At 35.3% G+C, this 15,884-nt stretch overlaps 1 protein-coding gene across 1 annotated transcript in view; it reads right to left on the minus strand.

The window, feature by feature from the left end:
* LOC128664413 (dynein axonemal heavy chain 3-like) overlaps positions 1–15,884 on the minus strand; it is a 2,586,207-nt gene that overhangs the window by 195,328 nt on the left and 2,374,995 nt on the right. Inside the window, exons 70-71 of the mRNA XM_053719244.1 lie at positions 15,469–15,646; positions 2,687–2,763 (exon numbers count right to left, since the gene is read on the minus strand). Of these exons, the coding sequence (XP_053575219.1) occupies positions 2,687–2,763; positions 15,469–15,646 (255 nt within the window). The remainder of the gene's footprint in view (positions 1–2,686; positions 2,764–15,468; positions 15,647–15,884) is intronic.

The raw sequence follows: 15,884 nt of genomic DNA on the forward strand, positions 1-15,884 counted from the left end.
AATAGGTTTGGTGTGAATTGTGCTTCATAAAACAGATTTGATTATTACTTAAAGGGGCAGTAAATTCTTTGAAATTGTAATATAAAATGTATAATTATGTTAAGAAAACACCTAACAACTCTGCAATATATATATATTAATTATTTGTTTTCCTTTTATACAAGTTTGAAGTGTGTGGCTTTTCCCAATTCTGAAAATTAGTAAAAATACTGAACTGAAAATGAATGTAGATTTTGCTACTAAATGACCGTGGCAAGCCATGTTTACTACAGTAACAAGTCCAGATAGGCTCTTCCCATTAAGGCTAGTGGCGGGGGGAAATTGGCTAATTTAAAACAATTGTAGCAATAAGACGTTGCATTATAAAAGCTCAAATTCACCTATGTTAATTTTTAAGATTGAGAAAAATCTTGTAATTTCATGATATTTACTGTCCATTTAATTATATTTTGTGTAATCACAGCTAGTCTTATAAGCAGGGATAGGCACGGACTAAGGCTGTGGCGGACATTTTCCAAAGTACAGACGTAAGTGAAGGACACCAAGGTACATTTCAAATTAAAAACATCAAAAAACACTCTCTTTACAGAGAGGGTAGTGGATACATGATGGAATAGCCATCCAGCAGAAGTGGTAGAGAAAGTGAAGTAGTTTAAACATGCATGGGGTAGGCATAAGGTTATGCTAGATATAAGATAAGATAAGGCCAGGAACTAATGAAAGTATTCAGAATATTGGGCAGACTAGATAGGCCGAATGGTTCCTATCTGCCAACATATTCTATGTTTCTATAAGTCAGGAGAGCGACAAATGGGCTGCACATTGGACACCCCTGGTTTAGTTCCACAAGTACAAATTAGTCATGTAATGAAACAAGTTTTAAATAACATTTATATAAAGACTGCTTGTGGTTTTACCTTTTATTTTATTTTTGGTTATATTGAGAGTCTGCAACTCCTGACCAAACCCGCCCACCTTGATGTTAATTGCCTGATCATCATGGTTGGTTACTTACTTGGTTACGTAAGGTTTGTCAAAGTAGGCAGCGGTCTTCTACACACGGACACCAGCACCACGCTACCGCACAGATCAAGGAATTGGGACGGGTCACGACTCACGGTTAGTTGACTGCAAGCAGTTTGCTTCTTCCCTCACTTTCCCGCTACTAAACGTGACGCCGCTCGGGTCAAGGAGGAGTGAAGACCAGTATTCATCTGTCCTACTCCTCCCTCCCCTCCACAAAACGGGTGGCGGACACTGCAAGGGCCAGCCACGGACACCAGTGTCCGTGTACGGACACCTTGCCTATCCCTGCTTATAAGGAAAATTTCAAAGTCATCTGCATTCTACACATTCCTTAAATGTTTCATTTCATGACAAATTCTTTTGAAGTATATTATCTTGCTGGGAGGCTGACAACTGTATTGAATTTAAAAGTTTAGATTTTGACACATAAGTTAGTTGTTTTGTCTTTTTAGGTTTTGCTGAATTTCCTAGTGACACATTTAGCTTATAGGATATCATGAAATCTAAGATAAAATCAGAATATTTGAGAAATCTAGCTATTTGTCTTTTCAATGCTGCTTCATAAGTATATTGCTTTCCATAACAGAATTTCTAAGTCTTTATTAGCACATTATACAGGCAGCTATTAAATGCTCACTAAACTTTAACATTATTAACAATTCATTCGATACATTATATTGCTGAAACCCTATGGCTTACCTTAACTGACAGCCAAAGCTCTGTTTAACCTAACAGATGAGGCAGTTCAATCAATTTTTTTTTTAAATGTTACAAATCATCTTAATTGGTTGTGGAATGTTGTGTAGTTAATAGTCTATAACATTGGTATCTATGTAACATAAGGTAGCAACGTTATTGTGGCTTAAAGGGACACTGTACCCAAAATTTTTCTTTTGTGATTCAGATTGAGCATGAAAGTTTAAGCAACTTTCTAATTTACTCTTATTATCAAATTTTCTTCATTCTCTTGGTATCTTTATTTGAAATGCAAGAATGTAAGTTTAGATGCCGGCCCATTTTTGGTAAACAACCCGGGTTGTCCTTGCCGATTGGTGGATACATTCATCCACCAATAAAAAAGTGCTGTCCAGAGTACTGAAACAAAAAAAAGCTTAGATGCCTTCTTTTTCAAATAATGATAGCAAGAGAACGAAGAAAAATTGAGAATAGGAGTAAATTAGAAAGTTGCTTAAAATTGCATGCTCTTTCTGAATTACAAAAGAGAAAATTTGGGTACAGTGTCCCTTTAACACAAAAGCTCCTGGCAGCTGATCATAGCTACCATAAGAAAGCACTGTTATTTAGTGACCAGTATGTAGCAAAGTGTCAAAAAATAACATCAGTATAAATTTGATGAGGTTAGTAAATTCTGCTTTAACTAGAATTTTCCATAGTGGCTACTTCATAGAAACTAAATTTTATTGCTTGAAAATGAGTTTTGAACAAATTTTTCAACATGCCCAATTTTATGCCAGAGAATTTTCTTTTTCTTTGTACAAGATCTCTATCCCCTTAAAGTTGCAAAATTGCAAAAACATGGTCTTGTATTGAAACATATCTCATTAATCCATTTTTTTATGTTCTTCTGACTTATTATGTCCTCTTTACATACTTATAATATAACAGGTCCAAGAAATATAAAAGCAAAAATAACACTCACCTTTTCAATCATTTTCCGAGCAATGGGACCTTGACCCTGACCAAGAGAAATTGTCTGAAGATGCATACCATTCATTTCTAAAATAAATAATGGGCATTTGGTTATAAAACTCCTCACATATGTTCATGAATACAATTGGGTATTGTGACATGTTTCATTCCTATAAACCAGTGCTGTAATACAAGCAGATAATGCCTCAGTAATGTAATAACACTAAAGTGTTACTTGTTTTTGTTGTAACCAACAGGTGTCTGTATATTAAAAAAGGTATTTTATTTGTTTGTTTTGTATTACTATTTAAAGGAGATTATATACTTAGGGTCAATAAAGCTATATCGGGCTATTTCTAGCTCTCAATCAAGGAGCAAATCTAATTCAATTATCAGAAAAAAATATTAAAAGGAAAAAAACATAGATCCTAAGCAGGTCTATATTATAAAACTATTATTATAAAATGGTAAAACAGAAAGAAGCAAAAGAGTTGACCAGTTGTCCAAGTAACTTGGGGGACGGGAAACCTTACAACTGTACTAAAGATCATAGGTTCAGCCCCCCCCTCAAGTATAAAGTTAGTATTTTTTTGTATTTTAATGGCCATATATCAGAGCGTACACTGAAATGTCCTAAACATACATAGATATTTCTATCTCTTTTTTTTTGTTCATGGTTTAAAAACAAAATTTATAGTTAAGATAATTTGCATCGATTATTTGCTAGAAAACACATGTAACCCGTGTCTATAATATTGGACTAACAGACTACTTCACCATGTAATGCCATCAGAATATGTTAAACTGCTAAAATTACTTCCTAATAGTTAAGAAAGCGCAGGAGCTCTAGTATGTTACTGCTATGCTAAAAATAAAATCACAGGTTCAAATCACACTCAAGTCACTTTAGATTTTTCTTTTTTTGTAAGAGTTATGTTTTTTTTTTTTAGCTCTCTCATAAAGGTAATTCAAACTTAAAGGGACATTAAACCCAAACATTTTCTTTCATTATTCAGATAGAGAATACAATTTTTAAAAAGTTTCCAATTTACTTTAATTATCAAACTTACTTTGTTCGCATGTTATTCTTTGTTGAAGAGATACCTAGGTAGGTAGCGTGCACCAGTGTTCCCTCTAAGGCCAGTTTTGTGTGCGATCCAGCAGTGAAACAGTTAATTAGGTAACCACACCCTGCAATTAGCAAACACTGCACAATGCAGATGGCAATGTATGGTTCTCCTGTTAACTGTTTCACTGCTGGGCTGCACACAAAACTGTTCTTAGAGGGAACACTGGCGTGCACATTCCTTAAGCACTATATGACAGGAAATAGTGCTGCCATCTAGTGCCCCTGCTAATGTATAACATTGTTGCAAAACTGCTGCCATATAGAGCTGCAGAAACGTGCACATTCATAAGCTTACTTTACTGCTTTTCAACAAAGGATAACAAGAAAATGAAGAAAATTTGATAACAGAAGTAAATTGGAAAGTTGTTTAAACTTGTATGTTCTATCTGAATCATGAAAGAAAAAAAATGGGTTTTATGTCCCTTTAAATGTTGCTCCCCTCCTACCCACAAATTAATCAATTAGTTAAAGGGACATGAAACCCCAAAAATGTATTTCATGATTCAGATACAGAATACAATTTTAAACAACTTTCTAATTTACTTATATTATCTAATTTGTTTCATTCTCTTGATATCCTTTGTTGAAGGAGCAGCAATGCACTACTGGTTTATAACTGAACACATGGGTGAGCCAATGACAGTCGGTATATATATGCAGCCACCAATCAGCAGTGAGAAACTAGGTTCTTTGCTGCTCCTGAGCTTACTTAGATAAACCGTTCAGCAAAGGATAACAAGAGAAGGATAACAAGAGAAGGAAGCAAATAAAAAAATAGTAAAAGTAAATTGGAAAGTTGTTTAAAATTGTATTCTCTATCTGAATCAAGAAATACAAATTTTGGGTTCCATATCCCTTTAATTAATTAAAATAAATACATACATACCTAAAACATGTTTAAGAGACTAGGTTGAATCATTTTTTCTAGTTGGGATTTCAGACAGCATATTGGGGAGCACAGAATTTATCTTATATTTTTATTAATAAAAAGAGCTAAAGTTAGGAATTTCCCGTGTCTTTGCATTTCAGTGAAATACAGACTAGTGTGAAAGTAGTACCATTTAATAAACAATACAATATTTCTAACTGTACGCAATAAAGAATATTGAAAGTGACCTCTGGATTTTGTAATTTAAATGGACCGTCTACACCAGATTTTTTACTGTTTAAAAAGATAGATAATCCCTTTATTACCCATTCCCCAATTTTGCATAACACACAGTTATATTAATCAGTGCTGACTTCTAGGTAATTCCACGGGCATGAGCACAATATATATATGTATATGGCACCCATGAACTAATGGTCTCTAGTTGTGCAAAAATTTCAAAATGCATTCAAATAAGAGGCATCCTTCAAGGGCTAAGAAATTAGCATATGAGCCTACCTAGGTTTAGCTTTCCACTAAGAATACCAAGAGAACAAAGCAAAATTGATGATAAAAGCATATTGAAAAGTTGTTGTTGTTCATATCCTATCTGAATCTTGAATGTTTCTTTTTGACTAGACTGTATCTTTAATAATAATATATTATTATTATTATTATTATTATTATTATTATTATTAAATAAGTACAAATATATATTCATTATGTACTATTATGTGTATACTATTGTATATAGAACTTAAAAATATTGCCTAAAGTAACAACTTATTTTTAAAATAGCAAATAACAGTATAACACATGATTGGGGAGACCAGAGGAAGAAAAAAATATTTTAAAAGAATATTTAACATTTTTTTTCTTACACTTAACAAAATGTAATTGTTTGGCCACTTCTTTATTCATCTCTAGTAGAGTGCTGAATCTTGGCAGGTTGTGAAAATTACAGTTTCTATCACATAAATGTGTAATCGACTATCAATCTGTTTCTCATTTTAGTCTTAATTTTGTTAAATTGACAACAACGCAGTAGCTCTTTTTAAAGCCTTCTCTCATTATCACTTGCTTTTACTTTGAAGGTGAAAACTTTTAAAATAAAAATAATTTGCATAGCAATATAGTTAAGAGTTATTTTTAAACAAGCATTTAATTGGGCTCCTAATGGATATTAAACTAAAGCTGTTATTTCCCAAAGGGACAAGTGTAGAACCCAGTGCCAATATTCTATAAACAATATAATCTAATAATGTAACTGCCAAACAAAGTCAAAGTCCAATTTTGTGAATAACAACTTGGGCAAAACCTGTAAATGAAAGTAAACCAAGTTCAGCAGTGCTCATAAGGTTAATTATTTCTGTTAAGTTGTAAGATATTGAAATTTGCCTCCTATCTATGTCTCTAGGTTATTTTAAAGTGATTGTAAACTTTAACGAATTAAAGGGACAGTCAACACAAGAATTTTTGTTGTTTAAAAAGATAGATAATCCCTATATTACCCATTCCCCAGTTTTGCATAACAAACACAGTATAATAATACACGTTTTACCTCTGTAATTACCTTGTATCTATGCCTCTGCAAACTGCCCCCTTATTTCATTTTTTTTGACAGACTTGCATTTTAGCCAATCAGTGCTCACTCTTAGGTAACTTCACGTGTGTGAGCTCAATGTTATCTATATGACACACATGAACTAACTCCCTCTAGTGGTGAAAAACGGTCAAAATGCATTCAGATTAGAGGGGGCCTTCAAGGTCTAAGAAATTTGCATACAACCTACCTAGGTTTAGCTTTCAACAAAGAATACCAAGAAGCAAAATTGGTGATAAAAGTAAAGTGGAAAGTTGTTTAAAATTGCATGCCCTATTTGAATCATGAAAGTTTATTTTGGACTTAACTGTTCCTTTAAAGGCCATAATTAAATAATACTCTTAAAAACAGGGGCACTTTAATTAATTAAAGTTTACAATGATGCTTATTTTTTAAAATACTTACCTTTGCATTGTAATAAACATAACACAGATCCTCCGCCTGCATCTGCTGCTTCATTAACATATCTATTACGAATCTGGCTTCCTCCAATCGTTGTGTTGACACACGAGCTGGACGCCAAAGGGTGCACACTGAACTCATCATCGATTTGCTAAAGAAAGCAGGAGATGCAGGCGGTGCCTCCCCAGCCATATGGGGCCAAAGTTTAAATAAATTTCCATAAATAAAAAAAAAATGTCAAAAATAAATACATTTTACCATTTCCCCTCCCCCCCCCATGTAACGCTATGGAGAGGCAGCGTACAGGACTGCTTCTCTCCATTGCACTACATAACCTTGCTGAAGCACCATCTTTTTTCTGTCTATATATCAGCACAGGAAATTTGGACCAATAGGAGGCAGCCCTCTTGATGCCTCCTAGCGAGCCAATCAGAGACGGTCATGTTCTCCTGGTGATTGACAGCACCAGGAGAACGTGACCAGCACTGATTAACTCCCTGTGCATGCGCAAGGGAGCCACATAGACAGCACAGTACTGGTGGGAAGACATACTGCTGCCACTTGTCACCTGGAGCCCGGGGATCTAAAGAATTTCAAGCTGCAATCGTTTTCATCGGACTATTAGCTGCTGCCCTGTTGAGTCTACAGTTGGATGTAATTGATCGATTCACAGGGCGGAGTGTGGACGATAAGTAACTCTGAGTGATCATTTAGAAGTAGCACTGCAGGTACAACTATAGCCACACTGCAACAATAATACTGAAGTCAAAAGGCCTACTCTGTCTGTCACTACTGAAGTCAAAATGTCTACTCTGCCTGTCACTAGTACTGAAGTCAAAGGGTATGACTGTCACTGCTGAAGTTAAAGGGTCTGTCACTGTGGGACGGGTCTTTGTCAATTTTGTCAAAGTACTTAGTAGTAAAAGCCTTGAGAGACATGTTTTTAATTTTAAAAACATTTCAAGGGGTTAAATTAATAAGAAGGAACCACCAGAAATTCTGCCATGACACGTGATAATAAAGAGGTGCATGCAGAAGTTGATGCTATGCTATCTATTCTAACGGATCTTGTTTTGAAGGCAGCACAGGACAGTTCCAAGGTGTTTCTTCCCTGAGTTCTCTCAACTATTTTTTCACAATCAAGTATGGTGTGGGGATGACATTTAGTTTACCAGTGAAATTGAATAGTTGTCACAGTCACAGTGTGACTGTCACACCTTAGTTTTAAGGGCAACCTTAGAATAATTTAAAAATGTGATTAAATCATGCTCAGTAAAAATTGACAATGACACATATTGATAGCGTGAACTCACGATTGTTTTGTAAAATAATGCCACTGTACAGTATCTGGTTAAACACATAGTCAAAATTAAACTTTCATGATTGAGGTAGAGCATGCTATTTTAATAGACTTTTCCATTTATTTATATTTTGAAATTAGCATTGTCTTAACTGGCCCCATGTCAGCAAATCAAATTAGTATTTGAAAGGAACATGAAAGTCATAATTACATTTCCATGATTCAGATAGAAATTGCAATAAAAAACCCCTTTGTTTTATTATTATTATGTACTATTTGGTATCCATTGTTGAAGAACATACATAAGTGGGATCTGCATGTGCGTGTCTTGAGCACCATATAGCAGCAGCAGTGTTTGCAGTATTCATAACTTGTTATTCTTTGTGGAAAATTAGTAAGTTCAATAAAAATCGTAAAAATCGTAAAAATTGGGTTTACTATCCCTGGCTTTAAGTACTGTTTACTAACTTTTTTTGCTAGTTACTGGAGAAAGTTGGCAACTGCACATTTTGGCAGATTCTGTTGTATTTATTTATTTATTCTCTGTTTGTATTGTTAATTGATTAACCCTTACTCCTTCTTAAATGTTTGTATCTGCCAGTTTAAATGAGTTGACACAATATTTTTAATCAGCAACCTTCTTAATGTAATATAAATTAGTTTCTTACCTGTATGCGTGTGTTGTAAATAATGCTAATTGCCCTTGTCCATCCTGCTAAGTTAATCATACATTTAAGATACCTCTATTGGGTTCAGATATGGGCTTCTCGGGCGTATCATCATGGTCAGTGCCTCACCAGCCTCTGACCTCGCCGCACGTCACTGGTTTACCATAACGCAAAGGTATTTTAAAAAATAAGCATCTTTGTAAACTTTAATGAATTAAAGTGCCCCTGTTTTTAAGAGTATTATTTAATACTGGCCTTCAATTTGTTAAAGTTTACAATCACTTTAAGCTGGGAATTTCTAATGAATACAATGATTTTGAAAGCATTTGGCATGGAACAAGGGTATTACATGAAGCTGTGAGCGGTCTGCTAGATGTATTATATTAGGCATGTCTACAGAAAAAAAAGCAGAATAAGCAATTTGTTAATCATAACTTAATAAGACTAGGAAAGCAACATAATATATTCATAGTCATGAAAACTGTAGACTTATAAATTTCTATGTGAGATGTGAGACCAGCATGGACTTGTTAACAGGAACACAAAACCCAAAATCTTTCTTTAATGATTCAGATAAAGCATGCAGTGTTAAACAACTTTCTAGTGCAAGAGCACTAGATGGCAGCACTAGTTCCTTCCATGTAGTGCTTCAGACACATACGTAGGTATCTCATTAAAAAATAATAATAGAAGTAAATTGGAAACTTTCTTTTTTAAATTTTATGCTCTGTCTGAATCACAAAATAACATTGTTGGGTTTCAAATCCCTTTAACCCCTTGAGTGCTAACGACGGCTCTGAGCCATTGCAAAGTTTCCCTCTCAGGTGCTAACGATGTCTCAAAGCCGTCACTAGAACTCCCCCACCTTCGTAGAGTTTTGGGGACCTCCATCTACTCCCACCCTGGCTATCTGGCCTGTATAATGACAGGCATCATTGGGGCTTAACGTTTTGCGCAATGATGCAATGACGTCACTGTGCAACTTTATTTAAAACTGACAGTTGTCAGTAATAGAGAGATGGGGCATGCTGCTTAGATGCCTGTATCTCAGGCATCTAAGCATCTACATACCCCCAGGACCAACCATTGGAAAGGTAATCGTCTAAGCTTTCCAATAGTGTATAATAAAAAAGTAAAAAAATAAATAAAAACATCGGTTTCAGTATTATAGCTAAATGATCACCGGGGGGTAACTTGCGTTACCGCAGTGATCACCTAGCTAAGAAATGTTGCATTCCCTTTTACATAATACAGACCGATATTATATTTGTAATCCCATGATCACCTGGATAATGTGGTTACAAATTAATAAATGGTAGAGGAATGCTATTAAAAAAAAAAATAATATTTTTATAATCAGCCTTTTAGCGTGAGTGGAAGAGGAGTAAAACACCCTCTTTACGCAGCTCTCTCCATCATTCAAAACTTCTATATATTTTTGCAAAGAAGCTTATTTTTTGCAATAAAATTTACATATTTTCTAGCGACATAATTCCTTTAAAAATATCTATTTATTTTGTAAAGAGAATTATAAAAAAACAAAATAGTCTTTCAACTTTACAGAGTTATGTCTGCAATCAGACAGCTGTAGCCACCTGAGAAATTAAGATACATTAAATAAAGTGAACATTTTTGGAAAGTACACCTTTTGGCACATTTAATGTGGGGCTACAAGTATTGCTAGCACAAAAATAGACAATGTAATAATACGTGGAATATGGCTCTTTGCTAAAACTAAAATATTTTTTATGCAAAGCACCATATTCCATTAAAGGGACGTAATACTCATATGCTAAATCACTTGAATCTGATGCAGTATAACTGTAAAAAGCTGACAGGAAAATATCACCTGAGCATCTCTATGTAAAAAAGGAAGATATTTTACCTCACAATCTCCTCAGCTCAGCAGAGTAAGTTCTGTGTAAAAAGTTATACTCAGCTGCTCCCAGCTGCAGGTAAAAAAAAATAAAAAAATGAAGAAATGAACAGCAGCCAATCAGCATCAGCAGTGCTGAGGTCATGAACTCTTACTGTGATCTCATGAGATTTGACGTAACTCTCATGAGATTTCATAGTAAGCTTCCTTTACCTGATTGGTGAAATAATATGAGAGTGCACGAAGCTCATCCTTTCAGTTTTCCCGGGACAGACATACTGATTTGCTGCTTAGAAATCCTTTACAATGGGAGGTGGCTATTGAGGAACCTTTGAGGTAAACTATCTTTCTTTTTTACATAGAGATGTTCAGGTGATATTTTCTAGTCAGCTTTTTACAGCTATGCTGCATCACTTTCAAGTGTTTAAACATTTGGGTATTATGGCCCTTTAATTGTTGTGCACCTCATTTATGTGCTAGAGATACATGTAGCCCCTCATTTGTTGCGCCAAAGGGTATAGTTTTTACAAATGCGTGCTTTGTGTACCATATTTTAATTTTCCGGCTAGAACTATTTAATTGCAAACATGGCAATCTTGAAATCGTCAAAACAAATAGCATTTTAACTTTTATGGTTTATGTCTGCAATCAGACAGCTGTAGAAACCTTGGAAACTAAGATACATTAAATAAAGTACACATTTTTGGAAAGTACATCCCTTGGCACATCAAATGAGGGGCTACATGTATTGCTAGCACAAAAAAAGACAATGTAATAATAAGTTGAATATGGCTCTTTGCTTAAAAATGTTTTTCAAGCAATGCAACTTATTCCATTGGTTGCTGTGCACCCCAAATTCATGCTAGAAATACTTGTAGCCCCTCATTTGATGCATCAAGGGGTGTACTTTCTGTAAATGTGTGCTTTGGGTTCACTTATTTTAATTTCTCAGGTGGTTAGAACTGTTTAATTGCTGAAAACAGTAAAGTAAAATCTAAGATGCTGTTTTTGATAATTTATCAAATTAACATGCCTGCAATAAAACAGTGGAAAAAAACTGTGAAATGTTCTTAATTTCTGCTTATTTCAGACAGGTTACCTACTACAAATATTTATCCACACAGGTTTTGATGATAGAGATTAGAAAAATAAAATTACATACTATTATTTATTGAGTCAGGAGTAAAAAATACACTTTCTTTCACATTTTACGCGCTATTTTTTTAAATCTGATGATACATACACATATAATAATGGTATATTTTGAATCTGCTGAAAAAAATATACATAGTTTGTAAAGTTTATTCACACAAACTTTACTTCTAAAAGTGTTTAAACGTGAACTGCAACAAAAAACTCAAAACCAGCTTAGCACACAGGTGGGAAATGGCTTAGAAGCCAAAGGGAAGGGATACTAAACCCAATTTGTTTTCTTTCATGACTCGGATAGAGCATGCAATTTTAAGCAACTTTCTAATTTACTCCTATTATCAATTTGTATTTGTTCTCTTGGTATCTTTATTTGAAAAGCAGGAATGAAAAGCTTAGGAGCCGGCCCATTTTTAGTTCCGATCCCTAGATAGCGCTTGCTCATTGGTGGTTACATTTAGCCACCAATCAGCAAGGACTACCCAGGTCCTGAACCAAAAATGGTCCGGCTCCTAAGCTTTCCATTCCTGCTTCTCAAATAAAGGTAGCAAGAGAACAAATAATAATTGATAATAGAAGTAAATTATTATTATTATTATTATTATTATTTATTTGTATAGCGCCGCCAAATTCCGTAGCGCTGGGTACAATGATAGGGGTATACAATGACAAAGGATTTGTGATAAAATACAAAACATAACAAAACTAAACAAATCTAGTACAGGAGGAAGAGCGCCCTGCTCCAGAGAGCTCACGGTCTACAGGTTTAGGGTACAGAACATAAGGTTAGGGAAGTTTGTTACATTGGTTGTATCTGCAGCAGTGAGTAAGGTAGTTCATGGACATGTATTAGTTTGGTTCGGATGCAGGATGGAGGAGAGATGGTAAGCCTCTCTGAATAGGTGAGTTTTCAAGGAGCGTCTGAAGCTATACAAGGTTGGAGACAGTCTTATGTAGCGGGGTAGAGAGTCCCAGAGGACAGGAGCAGCACGTGCGAAGTCTTGGAGGTGGGAGTGGGACGTAGAGATAACAGGAGTGTAGAGACGTAGGTCAGAGGTTGATTGAAGAGGACGGGATAGGGAATATTTCACGATGAGAGAGGAAATATATTTGGGAGTTAAACTGTTGAGTGCTTTGTAAGTTAGGGTTAATACTTTAAATTGTATTTTGGAGTGTATGGGGAGCCAGTGTAGAGACTGGCAGAGCGGAGCAGCTGATGTAGGTCATCGACTTAGGTGGATGAGTCTAGCAGAAGCATTCATAATAGATTGGAGGGCGGAGAGGTGGTGTTTTGGAAGGCCATTTAGGAGTAGATTGCAATAATCAATGCGTGACAAAATGAGGGAATGAATAAGTATTTTTGTAGTTTTTTGAGTAAGGAAGGAACGAATTCTGGAAATTTTGCGTAGGTGTGAATGGCAGGATTTGGTAAGCCCTTGTATATGTGGGTTGAATGTGAGTTCTGAGTCTAGTGTGACCCCAAGACAGCAGACCTGGGGTGAGGTGTTGAGAATGGAGTCTCCAACCATCAGAGAAATGTCAGGTGTTGGATGTCTCGAAGAGGGGGGATAAGAAGCAGCTCAGTTTTGGACAGATTGAGTTGGAGGTAGTGTGAAGACATCCAAGAGGATATTGCAGAGAGGCAGTCAGAAATCTAAGTTTTCCAAGGCAGGATGTATAGAGAGAGAAAGAATTTTTTTTCTTTCTAACAAAGAGGCCAAGTGAGGCTATAGGCTAGGAAGATTCTGCAACTCCTTATGGGGATACCCATAAAATGGCCATATTCTCTAAAACTCTCTGATCTTGTGAGATTATCTAAGAAATCTTGTCAGTACCGTGAGGCCCCTCAAAGAATTTTAAAAAGGCAAATTTTAGCTTGAGAGCCATTTATTTTGTTATGCTGGGTTCTGCATGTGAAGGAGAGATGCAATCCATACATAACATTATAATGCTCTAAAAAAGTGATTTCTCTCTTTGCTGACAAGTTTTTTTTAACATCAAGCTCAAAGTCATGTTTCTGCTAAGTAGCATTACATATTTGTACTCTTGTTATCTCATGTTATATCAGTAATGGCCAACTTCCCAGCACATGAGGGTCACATATATATATTTTAGAAGCCTTAATAGACACATATAAATGTATGGCTATTAAACAAAATATATATTTTCTCAAAATGTCCAGTAGCACAGGTATAGATTAGGTAATGTTGCAGAATACACCCTGTCTGAGTTATGGTCTCCCCAGGCACATATCTTTATTTTTAATTTTTCCTTTTTCCTGGAGCCACAAAAACTAGGGCACACATTGTTAGTTCTGCTTATCCTGTGGGCCGCAACTAGTGAAGAGGGCCACTTGTAGCTCTTGGACCATCAGTTGGCCATCTCTGTTTTTATATTATGCCACAAACATGACTTTCTTAGGTTGAAGTTACCACAGGAACAAGACCCTAAACTCTTATGTATCACTTTGGAATACAAGTGTGGAAAACAAATCTTAAACTAAGCTAAGTTAGCTACCCATGTGTAAGCAAAAGGTTTAATTGATTCAACATTATTGTGTTTATGGAAGAGAAACAGAGGCGCCACAATGGCCAAGACAAACAATATTGGTATAAAGGATATGAAATATACTCACACACGTGGTGCACACAATGGTGCTCATGGGGAGGGCTGGAGCTTTTCAGTAGTCCAGCTAACAGTTATCAACCGGCCGTAAAATCAGGTTTGGAATTTCTTAAAGGGAAATTTATTTATTTGTGTAAAGATGAAAAACACACAAACATAGCCCAATACCGTATAGACAGGATCAATTAAGTGGAAAACGATTGCACTTGCAGGAAAGAAAGCACCTCCAGGCGCAGTACAGGCAATCTGGGACCTCACAGCCGCCCAGCTGACTGATCTCCAAAGCAAGCAATTAGAAACACTCCAAGGATTCACATCAGAAGAAAGGTGTAGCATAAAAAAGCCACCACAGCAGCAAATGTATATATATATAAAATCAGATTTTTTATTTAAAAAGCAACTTGTTTCTCAGCCTCTAAAAGGGTTATGTTAAAAACATATGATAAACACTTGCTATATAAAAGGACATACAAACTTTCTGATAGGTTAAGCCATTAATTGGTATCATCTGTGTGTGTTAGCAATTAGCTGCTCATTGACATGGTAACAGTAATTAAAAATGGCCTCAGTACAGGGATAAACAAAAAATATACAAATAAAGTTTAACCTTTAAAACTGAGGAAACAGCCCTTTTAGAGGAGTACTGAAAAGCTCCAGCCCCATCAGCACCATTGGGTACACCATGTTTGTGAGTATATTTCATATCCTTAATACCAATATTGTTTGTCTTGGTGGTACTGGGCCATTGTGGCACCTCTGTTTCTCTTCCATAGATCATCATTTGCCAGGATTTGACTGTCCTTCGACAGAGAGCTGCCTTGTTTTAGATTTTATGGACTCACTGTTTAGTTTGTATATTCATTGAATGTTTAGTATTTAGTTCCAGATATAATAGGAAGCGTCCCCTATGGTTATTTGTGTGCTATAGTGCATACATCTTACCCTTTCATTTTTGATTATTGTGTTTAGGTTATGTAGCCCATATTCATTCTTCTTTTCAATTGATTTCTGTTTAAGCCAGTTATTGATTCATGGTAACGTGTGACCAGTGACATTATTTGGCTTGCTGAATAATTTGCAATAATTGTCAACATACTAAGATATTGATAAATTAAATATGTATATTGTCACATCAGTTAAAATATTAAGTTCAATTTAAATTGGATACATACCTTGTTCTTCTGCAAATTTCATCAGCAGTTCTAAGGGGTCAGCTCCAGGAGAAAGGATAAATATCAGAGGTGTACTTGAAATAGAATCCATGTAACTACGCTGAAGATCAAATGTTGGAGGATCTATGTACGTTGGGCCCATTTTTTCAATAATAAATTGTTGAATTGCAGGTATGATCTACAAAAAGTCTCATTAAAGTCATTTTATATGCATAGTATGTATCAGCAATTAAGCACAACATTACGAAAGCTCAAAATGCTAAATACAAATACAAAAATACAACACAATTTGAATAATCTGCCAGTTAAAGATATACCCATTTAAAAAAATAATGTTACATTATTTAGATTTCTTAAAGGGACATTCCAGCCAAAATTGGAATCCACATAGATTCAGTTTTGAATAAAAACATTTT

The sequence above is a fragment of the Bombina bombina genome, chromosome 6 (assembly GCF_027579735.1).
Source record: "Bombina bombina isolate aBomBom1 chromosome 6, aBomBom1.pri, whole genome shotgun sequence".
NCBI classification, from domain to species: Eukaryota; Metazoa; Chordata; class Amphibia; order Anura; family Bombinatoridae; genus Bombina; species Bombina bombina.